We start from the raw sequence: 17,049 nt of genomic DNA on the forward strand, positions 1-17,049 counted from the left end.
TCAAAAGCCTATGGATTTACATTGTGATAATCAAGCCGCCATTCAAATTGCACATAACCCAGTTCAGCATGATCGAACAAAGCATGTGGAGGTTGATCGTCATTTTATTAAAGAAAATCTTGACAAGAAAGTTATTCGTTTTCCGTTCGTAACCTCAGAGGAGCAATTAGCTGATGTTCTTACTAAAGGTGTATCTCACAAGGTGTTTGATAGCTCAGTTGGCAAGTTGGGCATGATTGACATCTATGCATCAACTTGAGGGGGAGTGTAGAAAGCTATATATTGCTTTTTATGTATAGAGCGCGACCTGCGCCTCAAGCGTGACCGAGTTCCAGTAGCTAGAGCGCGAACCTCGCCTCGTGTTCCTGAAGTCACCGACTGTTTTGTTCCTTATTTTGTAACCTCTATATAAACAATTGTAACCTCTTTAGAATTCAATAAAGTAAATATATAACTGAATTGAATTGAATCGAATCCTCTGGTTTTACATCGAGAACATTAAGCTCTTGTGAGGGGATGTAAGATGTAATGCACTAATGCATTCCTCCTATGGAATTGGTCTATTGTAATTCGTTTTGCACTCTAACTGGTTTGAAACTGGTTATTCACAATTCGTGAAAGAGTTCAAGAAAACCAACACGTCCACCTTTTATGCAGAGAATGAGAGAATCTATCAAAATGGTAAAGCCAATGACTTGGCAGTTGGAACTAAATTTTGGTAGAAAACAAAATTCTGCTTCGAGTTAAAAAGTCAGTGCCAACTGCCAACCTATGATGGAATTCAGAACAAGCCAACTGAAACCAATGTCCTAGTTCACTAGTTGACATCTCAATTCTAAAGCATCCAACTAGTTGTCCCTTACTCAATTACTCCCTATTAGGTAACTTGAGTCACTTTGTAGCATAGAATTCTAATCAAGGAGAGGTATGTGGGTGCGTAGACGGCTCAGATTAACCATCTAATGTCAAGTCTCACTGCCTCAGGATCAGGGGGTAAGAACTAGAACTTCTGGTGGTGTTTTCGCACCTACCACACTCTAATGGCTACGCGATATTTTCATCTACAAATACAGAGATTAGTCTGAAATTAAATTGATTCGTGCATTGCCAAGAGCACCTACAGTGGCAATGCCATAATGGTGTCCGATTTCCTCATTTTCCTTTCTCGATAGTGAAATGGTATTTCCATGCGACTATTATCGTATTGTATCATTTGTATGCTTATTTCCTCGATCCATTGGAGACGCTTTTAACATTCCTCTTCCTCTTATCCAAATTACATGAAACAAATCCAAACTAACCCAGTCTTGATTTTGACAGTGTGCTTACTTCAATCCTGGTAAAAACTCAAAATACAGACCTGGCCCATTTTATCCCGATTGCATCTTAACCATTCATAGACGTTTACCTCATATCGTTAGTTTTTTTTTTTTTCATTTTTCCAGATTCACTCCTCATTCAGCATTTTGCGAGTGGTAAGTTTAAGAACATCGGTTTTTCGTGAGAAGATACTGTTAAGCAAACAACATAAGTATGCCTTGCGAACACATTTTCATATAAACTACACCTCCCAGACCATCCAATGTGTCTGATTCCCTACATATATAAAACTTAATAGGGGAATTATTATATTATATATAGTTATTATCGGCCTTCCTCATTCCTACAAATTCAACTAACACAAATTATTCTCTGTATTATTATTATAGACAAATTGGGTTAGGGATAAATGATATATGAGATGTTGGAGGCAACTAAAATCAGTTCAATGCCATCCAATAAACCTTCAAAATAACATGATATATGAGTTTTTTTTTGTTGTTTCAAATGGGATCAGATCCTCTCACACCTCACTCCATGTCCTCACAATCTCTCTTCTCCTCACATTTCAATCCACTTTCTCATCCTATATCTAGCAGATTAATTATACAATCTCAAAACTGATATTAGTTTTTGGTGGAAACAAAATGTTTTGGGAAGCTTGGGAAGATTCAACTATTCAAGGTGGTTTTTGGTGGAAAGGGAAGATTGAAGGTTGAAGTTGAAGTGTTGAACTGTGTTTATAGAAAATGGTTTGGTTAGATGTATCCATGATAGGTTTATTAACATCAAAATTAGAAGATGTAACTATGCAGTTTATCTGTTACCACTTCCAACAGTTTATTACAATAATTCAATTCATGAGAAATTCATATAAGTAACAATCCACATACAATAACCTTTTCGCATAGTATAGATTTGTTAATAAAAAAACAATTAAGCACAATTCTTACTCGGGGTCTCCATCAGATCACATCGACCCACAACAAAACAAACCGTAAGCTACTAATCATTAAAAGATTAAAATAAACATTGGGAGGTTGATTGACAAATTTTCCTCGTTTAGTTTTCATTACAACTGGTACATCATAATAAGCTACAAATAGTAATATCAAAAAAAAAAAATCATCAAGAATTAGATCAGAACACATCTTCATTGTTGTTCTGTGGCGGAGACGAAGAAGGAGAAGCAGAAGAAGAAGGTGAAGAAGAAGTAACAACTAACCCTGCACCTCCCATTGTAGTAGCAACCTCAACATTACTAGTATGTTGATCTCTTTTTCTCAAAGTGTTCTTGTTATTGTGCATCCATACTTTCAAAACATTTCTCTTCAATCCATTCTCCAAACAAAACTGGTTAAGAGCAACATCATCATGCTTTTGTATTCTCCACCCTAATCTCTCAGCAAACTCCATCATTTTCTCTTTCTGCTCCTGTGTAAACTTTGTTCCTGAATCTCTTACTCTTCACACTACTACCACCACCACCACCACCGCCACCAACTTCTTCTCTCATTTGATCATCAGGTGTTTCCGACCGTCGATCCTGATTACTTTCATTCTGTTGAGTTCTCAAATCAACGGCTCCAAATCTTTGATAAAACTGATTTTGTGATATAACAGGAGCAGGAGATTTTCCAGGAGTAGAAAAAGAGGGTGAAACAGAAATAGAAGAAACAGAATTTTTCTTATATGAAGTTGGTCCAACACCTCCAGCATTGTAGAACAATGAAACTGGTTGTGGTGATGGTAATGTTAAAGGCAAAGGTGGTGGTGGAATATGAAGGAGTTGGTTATGATAAACTTCACTACTACTACATCCAACTGGACCAGAGAACTCTTTACGATGAAAATTCCGATGACACCCGCACGCTGCGCATTTAAGCGACAAATCTTCATTTCCAACAGTACCACCACCACCACCAGGAGGAATTAGAGGCATGTAGTCACCACAACCATCGTTAGCATGTCCACCAATTGAAGCAGCATGATTTTTCATACACTCTCTATACCTCACAACTGTTTGCTTTGAACTCACGAACGATTCATTGTTGCTTGACTCAGTTTTCTTATTCATGAATGGAACTACTGTTAAGTCTAAACCCCCCTCTTTCATGATCTTCAAAAGAAAATGAAAATTTTTGTTAAGAGAAAATATTACTTATGAGAAATGAAATCTTCTAATTTTCTGTCTCAACATGCTAAGGTTTTTAAAACTAATCACACGTGCACATTCGCACGTGTTAATTAAGATTTTATCACGATTTAGTTAGTTTAATTTCTTGATTATGATAATCGTTGACACACGTGGAGAGTATTAAGTGGGTGAGTCATAATAGTCATTCACGCTTCTGAATTTGTTTCCATAATGGAGTTTTGAGGTGGGGTCAAATGAAGGTACGTGAATCTGAAGAATCGGACGGTGAAAGGACTAAGAGTCAGAGGATGACGAGAGAAATGTATGGGCAAATAAGGATTTATCCACACGTCACGCTTTTTCTGCCATGCCTTTGAGGTGGGGTCCATGGTGTGAGACTATACTGGGCAGCGTGGCTCCCAAGGTACCAGACCCATGAGACCTTCTGTTTACTGACACCTGACGTACTCAATAATCTCCTTGTGGTTTTTTTTATCTGTAGTGTCAGTGGAGGAAAATTGTTTACGTATTCTAGCTATAATAACCGGTGGTATTAACGTGGATATTGATTTTAGAAAACTTAATGCCACGTCATTTTCTGTTGCTAATCATTTTTCATTTCAAGTGATTTGTAAAAAAAAAAAAAATTATATGGGAGAAAATGATTGAAATCAAATAAGATATTAGTTGCTTTTGATTAGTAGTTTTTTATTATCTGATTTTGATTCCTGTTACAATTGAGAACTTTAATAGCATTTCCCATAATGCAAATAGTTTTGAGAAGTAATAGCAACTTGTCACATTTATGAGCAAAAAACAATACCCAATGCAACGATGACAATAAAAATAGTTTTTTACTAAGTTACAATGAGGATAGTATTTGTTAGTGGGATAGTTGTTGACTTATGATTTTTGAATGAAACTTTTTATTTCGTCTCGTTTTTTTTTTTTTTTTCTAGACAGAATGTTTCATTCCGTTTTGCGAGTTTTTTTTTTTTTTTTTTTTTTTTTTTTTTTGGACGGAATATTTCATTTCGTCCGACATATTTTTTTATATTCAAACTAAATAAAATATTATGTCCAAATTTTAATTAAAGTCACGTTTGCATTGGACAACCCTTAGAAGCATTCCCAATACAAACAACAACTTATTATCTCTACATAGGACTATTTCCCTTCATAGTTACTGTTTTGGTGAGAAGCTACTAGGGATTGCATAATGCAAATGTGACTTTAAAATTTAGACAGAATATTTTTATTCGGTCTAAATATAAAAATATAAAAAAAAAACACGCCGGACGGAATGAAACGTCCTGTCTAAAAAAAAATGAAAAAATTTACAAGACGAAATGAAACATTCCATCTGAGAAAAAAAATTGAAAAAACATGCGAGATGAAATAAAAAATTCCGTCCGAAAATCACAAGTTGCCAACTATCTCAATAGCAAGTGTCACCATTATTGTAATTTAGTGAAAAACTACTCTCATTGTCACCCTTACATTGGGCTATTAGTTTTTGGCTCATAAATATAACAAATTATTATTTTCCCTCAAAATTGCTGGCATTAAAAATGCTCTTAGTAACTTATCACCAAAAAAATAACTATGAAAGAAAATACTCCTATATAACACCTATGTGGGATAGCAACTAGCAAATTGTTGCTTGCATTGTGCATTGTATCTTAAGTGGATTTACTTTGTCTATACTCTACATATATATATCTTGCATCAGGGAAGTTAGACAACATCTTTCACCTTTTAGAGACAATGTCCCATACGGTATGTCAGTATACAATTTACATTACTCTGAATTTGGAAATTTTGGTCCTTTTGTTTGAATTTGCTGTCTACAAATTCAAATACCAGACCTTGTCACCACATGTGGAATGAGTGGAGCTGCCTAGTCACAATTTTATTGCTAGCTACTGTACAGGGAATATGTCACTCCCGTTTACCATTCAAACTGGCTATCTTTACTGTGGAATGTCACGAAGTCACGAAGGGACCCTGTCCTGTGTATTTAAGAAACACAGGTATAAATACCCTTTTTATATAACAGTCAATAAGCACCCCACGGCCCACCACATATTTCACAACCGCTGTCGTCTCTTCATAAATGCTTCATTATGCTTTTAGTTTCTATCGTATCGTCCTTGGTCTCTTAAAAAATGAACGCAATCCCTTTGAGATTTGCTTATACTTAAAAGTTAAACAAATGTGAGTTGCATACTTGCATATATGAAGTATCTGCTGATTGCTGAACTTCAGATAGAAACTAATGTACCTCTTTATGTCTTCAGGGCTCAGGCAGGGGTATGCTCTGATTGCTCTTAGACCTTTGTGGTCACCGTGCATGATTGTTAACTACATTAAGTTCCTCTTTTTAAACTAAAATCTTCTACTGAATTACGTATGGGACCACTTTTGGCTTAAGTACCCTCTGATCAGACTTTTTAAAGGCATGGGCGCCCTAATGATTCAGCATTCCGCGGATCCTGGGCCATGGCCCACGCGTGAAGTTCGTTTTGATTTTATGACGTCAAATACAGTTGTAATAACTTTGGAAGGCCTTTGATAATTATAACTCGTCAGCGCAAGCCTCGGCCCACTATTTATAAGCCGTGAAGGAGTACCATTTCGATAGTACGACACTGCTACACATTTGACACTAGCATGTGCCCTGTACTACGCATCAGTTCGCCAAGTTGTAAAGAACTAAAATGAAAATTGTTAAAAAAAACTAAAAAGAGACAATTTTTTGTGAATTTCTCGCTAAGAAAAGAGAAACAATTTTCTAAAAATGAAAAAGATATATAATTTTTATACATAAATTTTAGCTTTTAAATTAAGAAGACTATTCTACAATTATTGAAGAAGGAGGTGGTTCAATTTTAATAGAGATCAAGGAGTCAATTGTAATTATTAATAAATAGGAGAGATATAATTTAAATAAACGTAGGAAAATGGTTCTAAAATCTTAAAATTGAGAGATTAGAAATACACTGTTCGGTTGAGAAGTGTGGTTCCTACAAACCCGGCTATCATATAGTGTAGAGATTTCTAACAATTCAAAATGCCGGCTCCTCAAAATCGGCATATATCGCTAACTATGGATGGATTATGGTCTCAGCGAATTACAGAATCTACAGAAGGAAAATCAAATGCCAATAAAACTCAACAGAGAAGTACGTCATATTTTCAATCAATGTCAGTCTCCAGAAAAATTTGCATGTTGTGTGAATTTTTTATAATAATCCCCACTAATTATCACATTTTCTAAAACTAACATAGACCCACTGTCACTGTTTATGCATTAATATGGATTTTGGGGTCATGATGCAACTCTTAAAGGGAGTATGATTCTTAGGTCTTAACATTTTCTCTAAAGCAAGATAGGGACGAATATCAATATCTGATCTGAATGAGACATAATTTGTCTTAGTATCATTGAGGATCTAGTGAGAGCATGCGACCTACCGAAAGTCACAAAATTAAGGATTCCTTAAGAATATATACTTTTTGATTATCTTTATGTAAGTAATATCCAATGGATTTATAAACACGTTTAGAACAATGGAAATATACTTTATCATTTGGTTTTTCATAATCCCACTATTTAGCAGCAATGAAACTGAACCTCAGCTGTTGATTTACCGTTGGCAATCTCTATGAATGGAAGGTAGTTCTTGAGCAGTAAAACATATGTAATTTTGGAAGAGTAATACATATATCTGGTAATTGGGGACTTGGGGTGATGAGGGAAATAAAGATGATTCCCCAAATGTCATTTCGTTTTCATTCATCCTTTTGAGTTGATTCCACTGGTCCCCAGTGGTCAAATATCTTGATTCTAGACCTATCCTCTTATCTCATTTGATTCAAAACGAATGCCTTTCTTCAGACCAAGTTAATTCATCAATCTAATGGTAGGCTGGTCGGCAAACGTAACTACTTGGGTTTGGGGTTCGACTCATAAGCTTCTAGTTTGGCCTTTAAAATGAGTTGAGCTTGCACCTACTCAGGGCCGGCTCTGAGATTGTGGGTTCGTGGGCAAGTTTTTAAAATTGGGGCTTTTGTAAAATACAAAATATCTAGTGAAATTATGAAAAATCATATGCATATTGTATTGTTTATAAGTAATAACTAATTTTATGGCTCACTAAACATTAAAATACTAGGGATTGCCCGTGCCTACGACCTGGCAATGAACAATCAAGGCACATACTCTTGAAGCTTTTTACCCATAGGCCTAAACCCAGTAGCTTTTGTTGACTTGTAAGTCTGATCCAGTGTCACCTAGCAATCTTTAGCTAACTATCACACTATTTGAGCTCACTTGAAAGTATCATGTCACAATTTGTGAAATACAATGTTAGCCGTCGGATAGGGCCTGCAGCCCCACACCAAGCATTTTTATTAGATAGATATTTATAACCTTATAATTTCTTTATTCCAACTTAAGTTCGACTCTAGGTAGATGCATTTTTCACAAATTGAACACAAAATTGGGCCTAGTGTAGTATTAGTGGACTATTTAGTGTCGGCCATAGGCAGTTACCTATGCTGCCTACCCCTCATAGTCGCCCTAACCTACTGACGGCCTACTAACTGCACTAAAACATTCTATGCTCACCGGTGTTGGCTTGGGGCTTGGGGCTCCACATGTTTCTAGTTCACTCTGCAATTTGAGTTTTAAGATTTGGTTTAGGATTTTAGTCAACATGTGCTTATTGAGACTCAAAACCCGTCTTATTATTACATTAAAAACAACAACAACAACAACAAAAAGACAACAACATGGAGCTCAACTGTCCAAGTTTACTATTGTATCTCATCGGCTCATACTAAACTAAACCAACAAGACAAGGATTTTTTTTTACTTAACCCCCTAAAATTTGTACCACCTTTTGTGAAAAATCCCCATTTTGAAAATCATTACATATTGCACCATGTTATATTTTTTATTTGTTACCCAAACGTTGATATTTTATTTATTGACAATTTTAACTTTCTTTGTAACAAGAAAGTTAAAATTATTAACCCCCATTTTTTTTACACGCCTTTGACTATTAACCAAACTTAAATGAAGGAGATGAAACTATGGAGAAAGACAAATTGAGAAGGATCGCGTTGGAGAAAACAACAATTTTGAGAGTAAGAGTTTGGTCCAACTTTGGTCTTAAATACTATCAAAAAAAAAAAAGAAAAAAGAAAATGCTATTATAAAGGTAAAATTTGTTATTATGTAAAATATCAACATTTGGATAACATATGAAAGACGGGGTGGAAGACAATCACTAATAATTTTGAAAGTTAGGGGCTTTCACAAAATGGGGTACAAACTTTGGGGGGTGAAATAAAAAGTCCTTGCTTTTGCTTTTAAGGTAATCTCCTCTCCAAAATACTTCGTAGACTCATAGTGACTCTAATTTGTATGTGGGCCAAATGGTGGACATCTGCATTGAGGCCCACTATTTTCGAAGGCATGGTTTTTACTTTTGGGCCTGGGTAGGGCTGGCCTAGTTTTGTGATTAATTGAATGATAGATGAGCCCAGTGCATGCCACAGTTGCTTAAGCCCAAACCAGTGGAAAATTTATAAACTCTCAATTCAAGTTAGAAACCTTGGATTGCCTGAATTTGGTATATCAATCTCCTTGGCCGGTCATCCTCACGGAAGTTCACCATGAGAAAATAGTTCATACACCAAATGGAATATTTGGCGTTTGTTCTATGTTCTATAAACTAGTAAGAAACTAAGAACCATTCTGGAAATTTAAATCGAAATTTTTAATTCAAATCCATATTAAGTATTGACGCCAGCCTGCCACTGTAGCTCAAGGGGGCTAGTGTCTAATTTGAACCCTAACATGCTAATACTGTACTAAGAACAGCATACGGAGTAACACACCAAGCCTCCAAGGTGGGTTCAAGTCCAGCGATTAAAAGGTAGTGCAAGACGAGTCGTCGAGATAAATCCCATGGGAAATTAACAAGCACACTTCAACCATCCAATGGACCAACATCGTGAAAGTCGGAAGTATTAACATTTTGGATTTGAGAATTTTGCCACATTTGCACCAGTTAGCTGCTTTCATATGAACCCACACATCCCATGCATGGCTTCCTAAGACAGGTTATAACTTTTAACACATGAGTACATGACACCTTATTCTCTGCAACTTAAACGAAGGCAGATTTTTCATAGAGTCGAGTGTTAGATTAACTGATTTAGTCATGGTTACCGATCTGATACTCGGAATGACTACTTAAAAAGCAGTTAACCCCATGCTGATAACTCCATCTAAACTTCTAGAGTTTATAATAGCTTTGAAAAACAAATGAACTTCAACATTAACCGAATTGGATACATTTATTGGGTGGATACTCCAAGAAAGTGAGTTTTGGATCCATACCATTGAATCGCTTTACCAATATAAGCTGGTATGCTCATAAAAGTGCAAATTATCAGAGTAAAATTATGCCTCCTAAGTCCTAGCTATCAGACTACTCCAGCAACAGAACTTCAGAAAATTTTTATATTGATAATCGGCATAAAACCACACTGACACATCCTCAATTGAACTTAATTAGTGCTGTCCAATGGGACCAAACGAGAATTGGCAAGGAAGAATAAATTAAGCCTGATAACATGTGATGGTACAAAACCTGATATGGAAACATTGGAACTACAAAGTTATCACCTCAGATGAACCTCCTGCCAAAGAAAAGTAACAACTCTCGGGCAAAGACCACCAGGTGCCAGTTGAAGATATCCAAAACACAACAAACACTAGAATCAAGAAGTTATGCACCTCACTTGGGTACCGAGAAACTGATAATGTCTTTGCTTGGTCTGACAGTATGAATCACTTCAACAAGCTGCTGTTGTTGATGAGTCCTACAAAATAGCATTATTGCTCTCACCATCATGTTTCAAATGTGAAGAGGACCGCTGACCGGGTCATGTCCAGAACTAGTATCCTTGTGTTTCAAAGACATGTTGGCAAATTGGGAGTCTATATCCCTGCTTCTTGCACGTCGATGAGTAGGCGGTTGCTGCTGCTGCTGCTGCTGCTGCTGTTGCTGTTGCTGCTGACACAATGCTTGAAGCCTTGCGATTTCCCTCTCCAACATCTCTTGTTCCACTGAAACCACAAGCTCAGAACTTTAAGTCTCCCTCTGATTTCCTACAGATGTATTTTGTCCACTACTAGATGTAAACTATATGCTCTATTCACTTTATCCACCCCTTTTTTTTGTTTGGGGAAGGTGCGATATTAAATGTGTGCCATATAACCCTAAAAAAAGGCCATCCTTAATTGGGTGCTCTACCACCATAGCGGTGTCCCTATTCTGACATAAGCTTTGTATCTTTTCTTTTTTTTTTGACAGATAGAACCTTCATTCCCTAATACAAAAGGGCAATATGTATGGAAATCAAGTATTATGACTTCTGCCGGGTACGAAACAAAAAATCATGGAAAACCTTTATCTGTTAAGAACTTTCTTTAGAATATAAAAAGCTTTCCTGCATTTAATTTGTTTTTGTTTTCCCTTGCCATATAATTTTCCTGCCTAAATGCAATAACAATATTCAATTGCCATCCCAATGATAAGCTTTTCATGAAAATTAGTTCAAGGTGGAAAAGTATAGTGTGCATGTTTCCTGTCTCATAAAAACCTTCCACCGAATATGAAATTTTCCTCTGAAGTGCATGAAAGTAAATGAATTCTGCATTTTCATAGCATTTTCCGTTTGCTCCCAAACATAACACACAATATACAGACACATTTATACACTACAAAGTCAGATCTCAAACCAGTTAGAGTCTTGGAGAAGGTACTTACAGCGTTTTATGACGTGCTCTTGGGATAAACTGTCTAACCGCTGTTTCAGGGCTTTATTCTGCATGTTCATTATAAGATTCTGCTGGTCCAGAAATTCAATCTCAGCTGAAACTTCAGATCCTTCAGCCTGTTGTATTAATAATTACATATAAATGTGTGTCAAACTTTGGCTGGCCAAAAGAGTACCTTCTTGTTTGAGAACAAAATGCAAAAGCAAGTAGACTCTAGCCTTAAATAGGACTTACCTGCAACACCTCAACATTCCTCTCCAACTCTGCTATGTACTGAAGCTTACGCACACGTGAACGCTGAGCAAATTGCCTGCAACAAATGGCAATTCAGGTCCCAGTATAATAATTCGTTAGGAATATAAAGATAGCTTAAATTTGTTTTGAAAGGAAGTACCAACAATTAGAAAAAAGTAAAACTCGCTTCCGTTAAGCCAGGTATATAAGTAAATCATGATAGGAAAGAAGTGTGGGTGTCTTTCTGTATTTTGTAAAGAGGGTGAAGTTAGATAGTTCAACACTGATATTAGAGCAATAGAGAGGCATACTGTTTGGCACGCTTAGGATCTGTCTCAGTTGTAGCGGGCTTAGTCTGAGAACATTCCCTTCTGTCAGCAGAACCTTTAAGATCATTCGGAGCAGATTCTTCTAGCTCTTGATTTCCATTGGATATAGGCAGAACCCCATCTGGTTCTCGTGAAGCACCCGAGGGGCCGGAGCTCTGAAGTCCGACGTTATCATTTGCAGATGAAACACCACCAGGGTAGGTCAAAGGACTCAAAGATGAGTCCCATGACCTATTCTTCTGTCTTCCAAAAGAATTTGGCTCTTGATAGAAAGGAGCATGCCGCACATCTTTGTAGTAATCAAAGTCTTGAGATCCCCTTGAAGGTACTTGTCTTACATTGTTGAACTTGCATTCTTCTTGGAATGAGTTATATATGTTGGAAGCATTGGCTGCATCCAGGTATGCATAAGAATCGCTTGATGAACGCCGGTGGCCTCTTCTCACAGGTGTGTCTGGCTCATCAAGCAGTTCCTCAACCCAAGAGGGTTGCTCTTCTATAAGGAAGCTCTCGGAAGATGTACGTTGGTGGTGCCTAAGTCCTTCTCTAGGCTTTTGAGCACCTTTTGCTCCTAAAGCAGAACTAGAGCCATAATCAGCATAGGCTGGTGAAATGCTTGGGAATGGAATTCTTGGAGGAAGTAGTGATTGCCTTCCAGTATATGACATATTTCTAAAGTTTGATGACCCTTTCTGATTTGCCATAGCACATAACAAACTAGCTGAAAAAGAGTAATTGAAATGAAATATATCAGAAACAACGAGTGAATTATACCTAACAAGACTTTACATAATAACATAAGTAATCAACTACCGCTGTCGCGTCTCTAGTATAAACAAAAATGCAGAAAGTAACAATATAAATATCTACAAATACTGTGTATCACTAAGAGTTAAGACTGGTGACTTAAAATGGGAGTTTATAAAGTTGCAAAATCTATGACTCGTCATAAACTGTATAGAGACCCCTTTCCTTATTAGCTTTCTACTTCTGCGCTGTGAGCGTTAACGTGTTGCTATATATGTTAATCCTTCAATGCATTTGATACAAATGGACACATGATAAGTTCACTTGCTAATTCATATTAAAAACTATAACAAAATAAAAGAATCGCAATGAAAAAAATTCATTACTTCGTTGCGCCACATTCAATCATTAAATGAATAAAAAGGTTGTCCGATTTGCTTCTCGTATATAAATATATACCCAATCCCAAATTCATCCACCTAGACAATTACCATTCAGTTCAGTTTCATCTACATTGCAACAAAAAAACTACTTTATTTGATAAAATTTAATTTAACAAAGCTACTTAGTTTGTTAAATCTATATTATCTACCCACAAGAAACTTGCCATTCATCAACAAGCTACATTCAGTGTCAATATAACACCGAAAACGATCTGAAACCCAATGTTATAAATCACAAAAAATAAACAAATACATAAACAATAACATCATCAAATGCAGGTCAAATCAGAATACAATAACGTCAAATTACCAATTGAGAAAAATGTGATTACCCGAACAAGAGATTGAAAGATCTCATTCTTCTTCTTCTTATTCTTATGACAAACCCTAGAAAATGAAATGGGGGAGGGGGTGGGCTTATTGTGTGTTGTGTGTGGGAAACAAAAAGGGGAAAGTGGGTGCAAGTGGCGATTAATTAATTAGGAAAATAGATAAATAAAAACAGGAATGAATAGTTGTATTTTGTAGGATGAATTAAGAAGGAGAGATGATGATAATGATATAATAATGTGGTGGTGTTGTTGTTCTCGTTTGGTAAGATCTGTCGTTGCTATTGGGTGGGGTTGGTCAATCCAGCTTGGACCAGCTCAGACTTGCTCTGTTTTTGGCATTTTCACTTGTGCCTGTCATTGGACATTGGACTTTTCACAATTAGAAATTTCTTTTGGCTCTCTTTATCAAGAAAATAAATTTATTATGTCCTATAATTGTAATTTAAAACATTATTTATTTTTTTATAAACAGTGGAGAAGTTGGGAAAAAACACACCATATCTAAGAATATCATAGATTTAAGACAACAACACAGTAGTTATCTGATTGTTTGTTGCCTGAAACCATTTTTGTTTAAGCTTTATGAACATATAACAATTCGAGTTTTACCTTCATCAACAACTTCAAGCTCAACATTAAGAAGAATGTCCCTTTCTAAATCATTCCATGGTCCAGATTTAATATATTTGATGAATGTCCCTTTCTAAATCATTCCATGCTCCAGATTTAATATATTTTTGTCTCTAAATTCTCTAGAGATGATTTTTCCTCAAATGTAACTCCTATTTCGTAAATCACAACGGTTCATACTGTATACTCTTTTGACTTGGACAACAATTCATTACTCAACTACAATTTTTATTTTATATTTCCCAGAATCCTCAACAATTCATTACTCAACTACAATTTTTGATTTTATATTTCCCTGAGTCCTCCATAGACTTGTGACAACTATAGATCGTGATGGCACTCAAATGATAATAAACACTGATTTTAATTCAATTGAAGTTGACCCCCAAGAGAAACATCACAAACAAAATAGCAATTGCGAGCATAGTAAAAAAATTCGTTTTTGTTGTTGAATGTTTGATGGCAAATAATGAAATGGTTGTCTTATATATAGATATAATAATATAGTTACAAACGCATGAACTCGATCAAAATATCTAATTCCTTGTATTGTAATTTGTTAATATCACAACACTGGAACAAAATATCTAAGTACAGCCTCAAAACGAAAACAAATATTGATACTTTTAACGGGCCCCCATAGTTTCAACATAAGAAAGAACCGAATCCAGACCCGGTCCAACATCCACGACACTCCAATAAAGCAGCAAAGGTGCTTACTCGTCAGAAGAACTAGGGCATCATCGATCAACATATTAGGCCAAATCTAATCTCATATTTAATGGCGTTGAACAGTGGATTAAGATCTGGTTTGAAATTACTCAATTCTGTCGAAACATCGTTTTCGAAATCAGGTAAAAACCACGAAACCCACTTTTATGAAATTTAATGTTTCACTGAATTATTCTTTTGTATTAAATTGATATGTCGTAGATGTTCATTGAGGAAAGACACTAATGTGTTGGAATGAATGGTAAAGTAGACTAGTGAAGCTAGAGATTGGAAATATTAGGTGTGATTTGGTTAGTGGTTTTTCTCTTGATTGTTGGTTTAAGAGTAAGGTTAGATATGGTAGAAAAGGAAGATGGCATGTGTATATGTGTTTTAAGTGTGCAAATATGTATTTTGTTTCGTTTACGAAGTTGTTTTCCTATTTCAGAATTTTTTAGTTATTTGATATCAGCCAAGTATTTATTTGGTGTCTGGTGACATTTAGAGATGATTCCATTGTTCAACCAGTGTCTTATATGGTTGTGTTTATTTGCTGGCTTCTTCTTTGCCTATATGCCTGCTATATTTGATTGTATTGGTTAATGGTTAATTATGCTAGATTGTTGTAAATATGACATGTATATGCCAAAAATTTGATATATGCATTATTGTAATTTAGTAATTGAAATGACTAAACAAGTTCCTTTATGATGATGTGAACCAATGTGTAGGTTTTTTTTCGTCAACGATTCTCATCTTGTCTCACAGAGTACCAAATTCTGTAACTTAGAATAGAACGTTTTCTGAATGATTCAAGGATTCTGACCCTAGAACTGGTGCTTCCTCATTTTTAATAAAATTTTATTGGAGTTAAAGTAATTATCTAAACCAACACGCATTTTTGTTTTTTTCTCTCTTAATATTCAAATGTAAACCTGTACTTTGCCTTGTAGAGAATATATCACATCTACCTGACACTTCACAGAAAGAACTTGACATGCCACATAGTGGATTGTTGCTTATATAGTTGTATGTTTGTTTGTCGTTAAATAATTGCACAGGATTTGAGCCAGTCAAATACCTAAACTTGGTCATTCGATCTATTTGGTTATAGGTTCGAATGTTGTGCAATTACTCAGGTGATACACTTATTTGTAAAAATACTATTTTATCTGTGTTAATGTTTGCAGTGTGTGCTACAGTAAATCCATTATGTCTATATTAGATTGGTCCTTTATTTTCTTATTTCCAGTGTACGGAATGATTCTTTGATAATACCTTCTTACACAAATGTACTAACCTTAACGAGACACATGTGACACAGTTTCTCGAGGGTTTCACTCAACTGGAGTGAAAAAGATGGGAGGACATGGCCATGATGAACCATACTACCTTCATGCGAAACACATGTATAACTTGGATAGGATGAAGCATCAGAAAATTGTCATGCCTCTTGCGGTGCTTACAGCTTTTAGCATTGGTGTCGGAGTTCCAATATATGCAGTCATCTTCCAGCAAAAGAAGACTTCTTCGGGTTGATGACCGTGACTAATAGTGGCGATAGGAAATTTGTTTTGTTATTTTCCTTCTCTTGTTCAGACATAGTCTGTAGTTTGCTTCTGTTCTGGTATGACTATGCCAAGGGTTGATACTTGATTGAAGCTTTGGCTTATGTAATTTCCCTTTTTGAATTTGGTCATTGTTCTCGTGCCTGAGATTCGAATAAAAACAAATTGTTTCTTTTTAAATTTGAAGTTAAAATAGCAGTGGCTGATATAAGATTCAAATGTAAAAATTAGTTACGTTGTTTTGATGTTCTGTGTTGGAATGTGAATTATTTTGTTTTTTTATGAAAGATGAATGCTAGTAAGGAACTGGCAGGCATGCTGCCTCACTAAGAAACCCTTTTCAGGTAGTGAGGTGGTATGTAAGCAACTCATTGGTTAGTTTTAGCATCATAGTAACAACAAGTTCGGCATTAATTTGGCGAGGTATTAATTTGTGTCATTCAGATTAATATTTAATACGGATGTAAATTTGGAGCATTTTGTCTTAAGAGAACAATTTGAATCATAGAAAGTATATAAACATCGTCAGTGAAGTTAATTCGCCAGAAAATGACCCCAATTCCCGTAACTTTCGAGATTTTTTGAAAAAAAACGGATAAATTTTGTTGCTATGCTTGCCATTTCTTTTCATGAAACAATCCGGATTGTGCTTTGCTTATGTTGGCTAGTTATCAGGTCCAGTCTTACCAATTAGGCCTTCGTCTTGACGTAAAGGCGTAAAGCGACTGATGATTTTA

The 17,049-nt window shown here is 35.8% G+C and overlaps 2 protein-coding genes and 1 pseudogene across 3 annotated transcripts; 1 reads left to right on the plus strand and 2 right to left on the minus strand.

The window, feature by feature from the left end:
* Window positions 1–2,320: 2,320 nt before the first annotated feature.
* LOC147491127 (zinc-finger homeodomain protein 2 pseudogene) lies at window positions 2,321–3,508 on the minus strand (annotated as a pseudogene).
* Window positions 3,509–9,971: 6,463 nt separating this feature from the next.
* Window positions 9,972–13,715, minus strand: LOC147491128 (Basic-leucine zipper (bZIP) transcription factor family protein). Of its 2 annotated transcripts, none has more exons than XM_086566806.1 (5): window positions 13,404–13,715; window positions 11,864–12,602; window positions 11,553–11,628; window positions 11,308–11,434; window positions 9,972–10,604 (listed from the first exon to the last, which is right to left on the minus strand). In XM_086566806.1, the coding sequence occupies exons 2-5, from the start codon at window positions 12,583–12,585 to the stop codon at window positions 10,393–10,395; spliced, it is 1,137 nt and encodes a 378-aa protein (XP_086422932.1). In that variant the 5' UTR covers window positions 12,586–12,602; window positions 13,404–13,715; the 3' UTR covers window positions 9,972–10,392. The 2 variants fall into 2 exon arrangements, with proteins under 2 accessions (XP_086422932.1, XP_086422933.1); XM_086566807.1 differs by having other exon boundaries at window positions 13,382–13,517.
* A 984-nt stretch (window positions 13,716–14,699) lies between these two features.
* On the plus strand, window positions 14,700–16,492 carry LOC147491129 (TonB-dependent heme receptor A). The gene is made up of 2 exons (XM_086566305.1): window positions 14,700–14,887; window positions 16,069–16,492. The coding sequence occupies exons 1-2, from the start codon at window positions 14,815–14,817 to the stop codon at window positions 16,281–16,283; spliced, it is 288 nt and encodes a 95-aa protein (XP_086422431.1). The 5' UTR covers window positions 14,700–14,814; the 3' UTR covers window positions 16,284–16,492.
* Window positions 16,493–17,049: the final 557 nt, after the last annotated feature.

Source organism: Coptis chinensis, chromosome 6, assembly GCF_015680905.1.
Source record: "Coptis chinensis isolate HL-2020 chromosome 6, ASM1568090v1, whole genome shotgun sequence".
NCBI lineage: Eukaryota > Viridiplantae > Streptophyta > Magnoliopsida > Ranunculales > Ranunculaceae > Coptis > Coptis chinensis.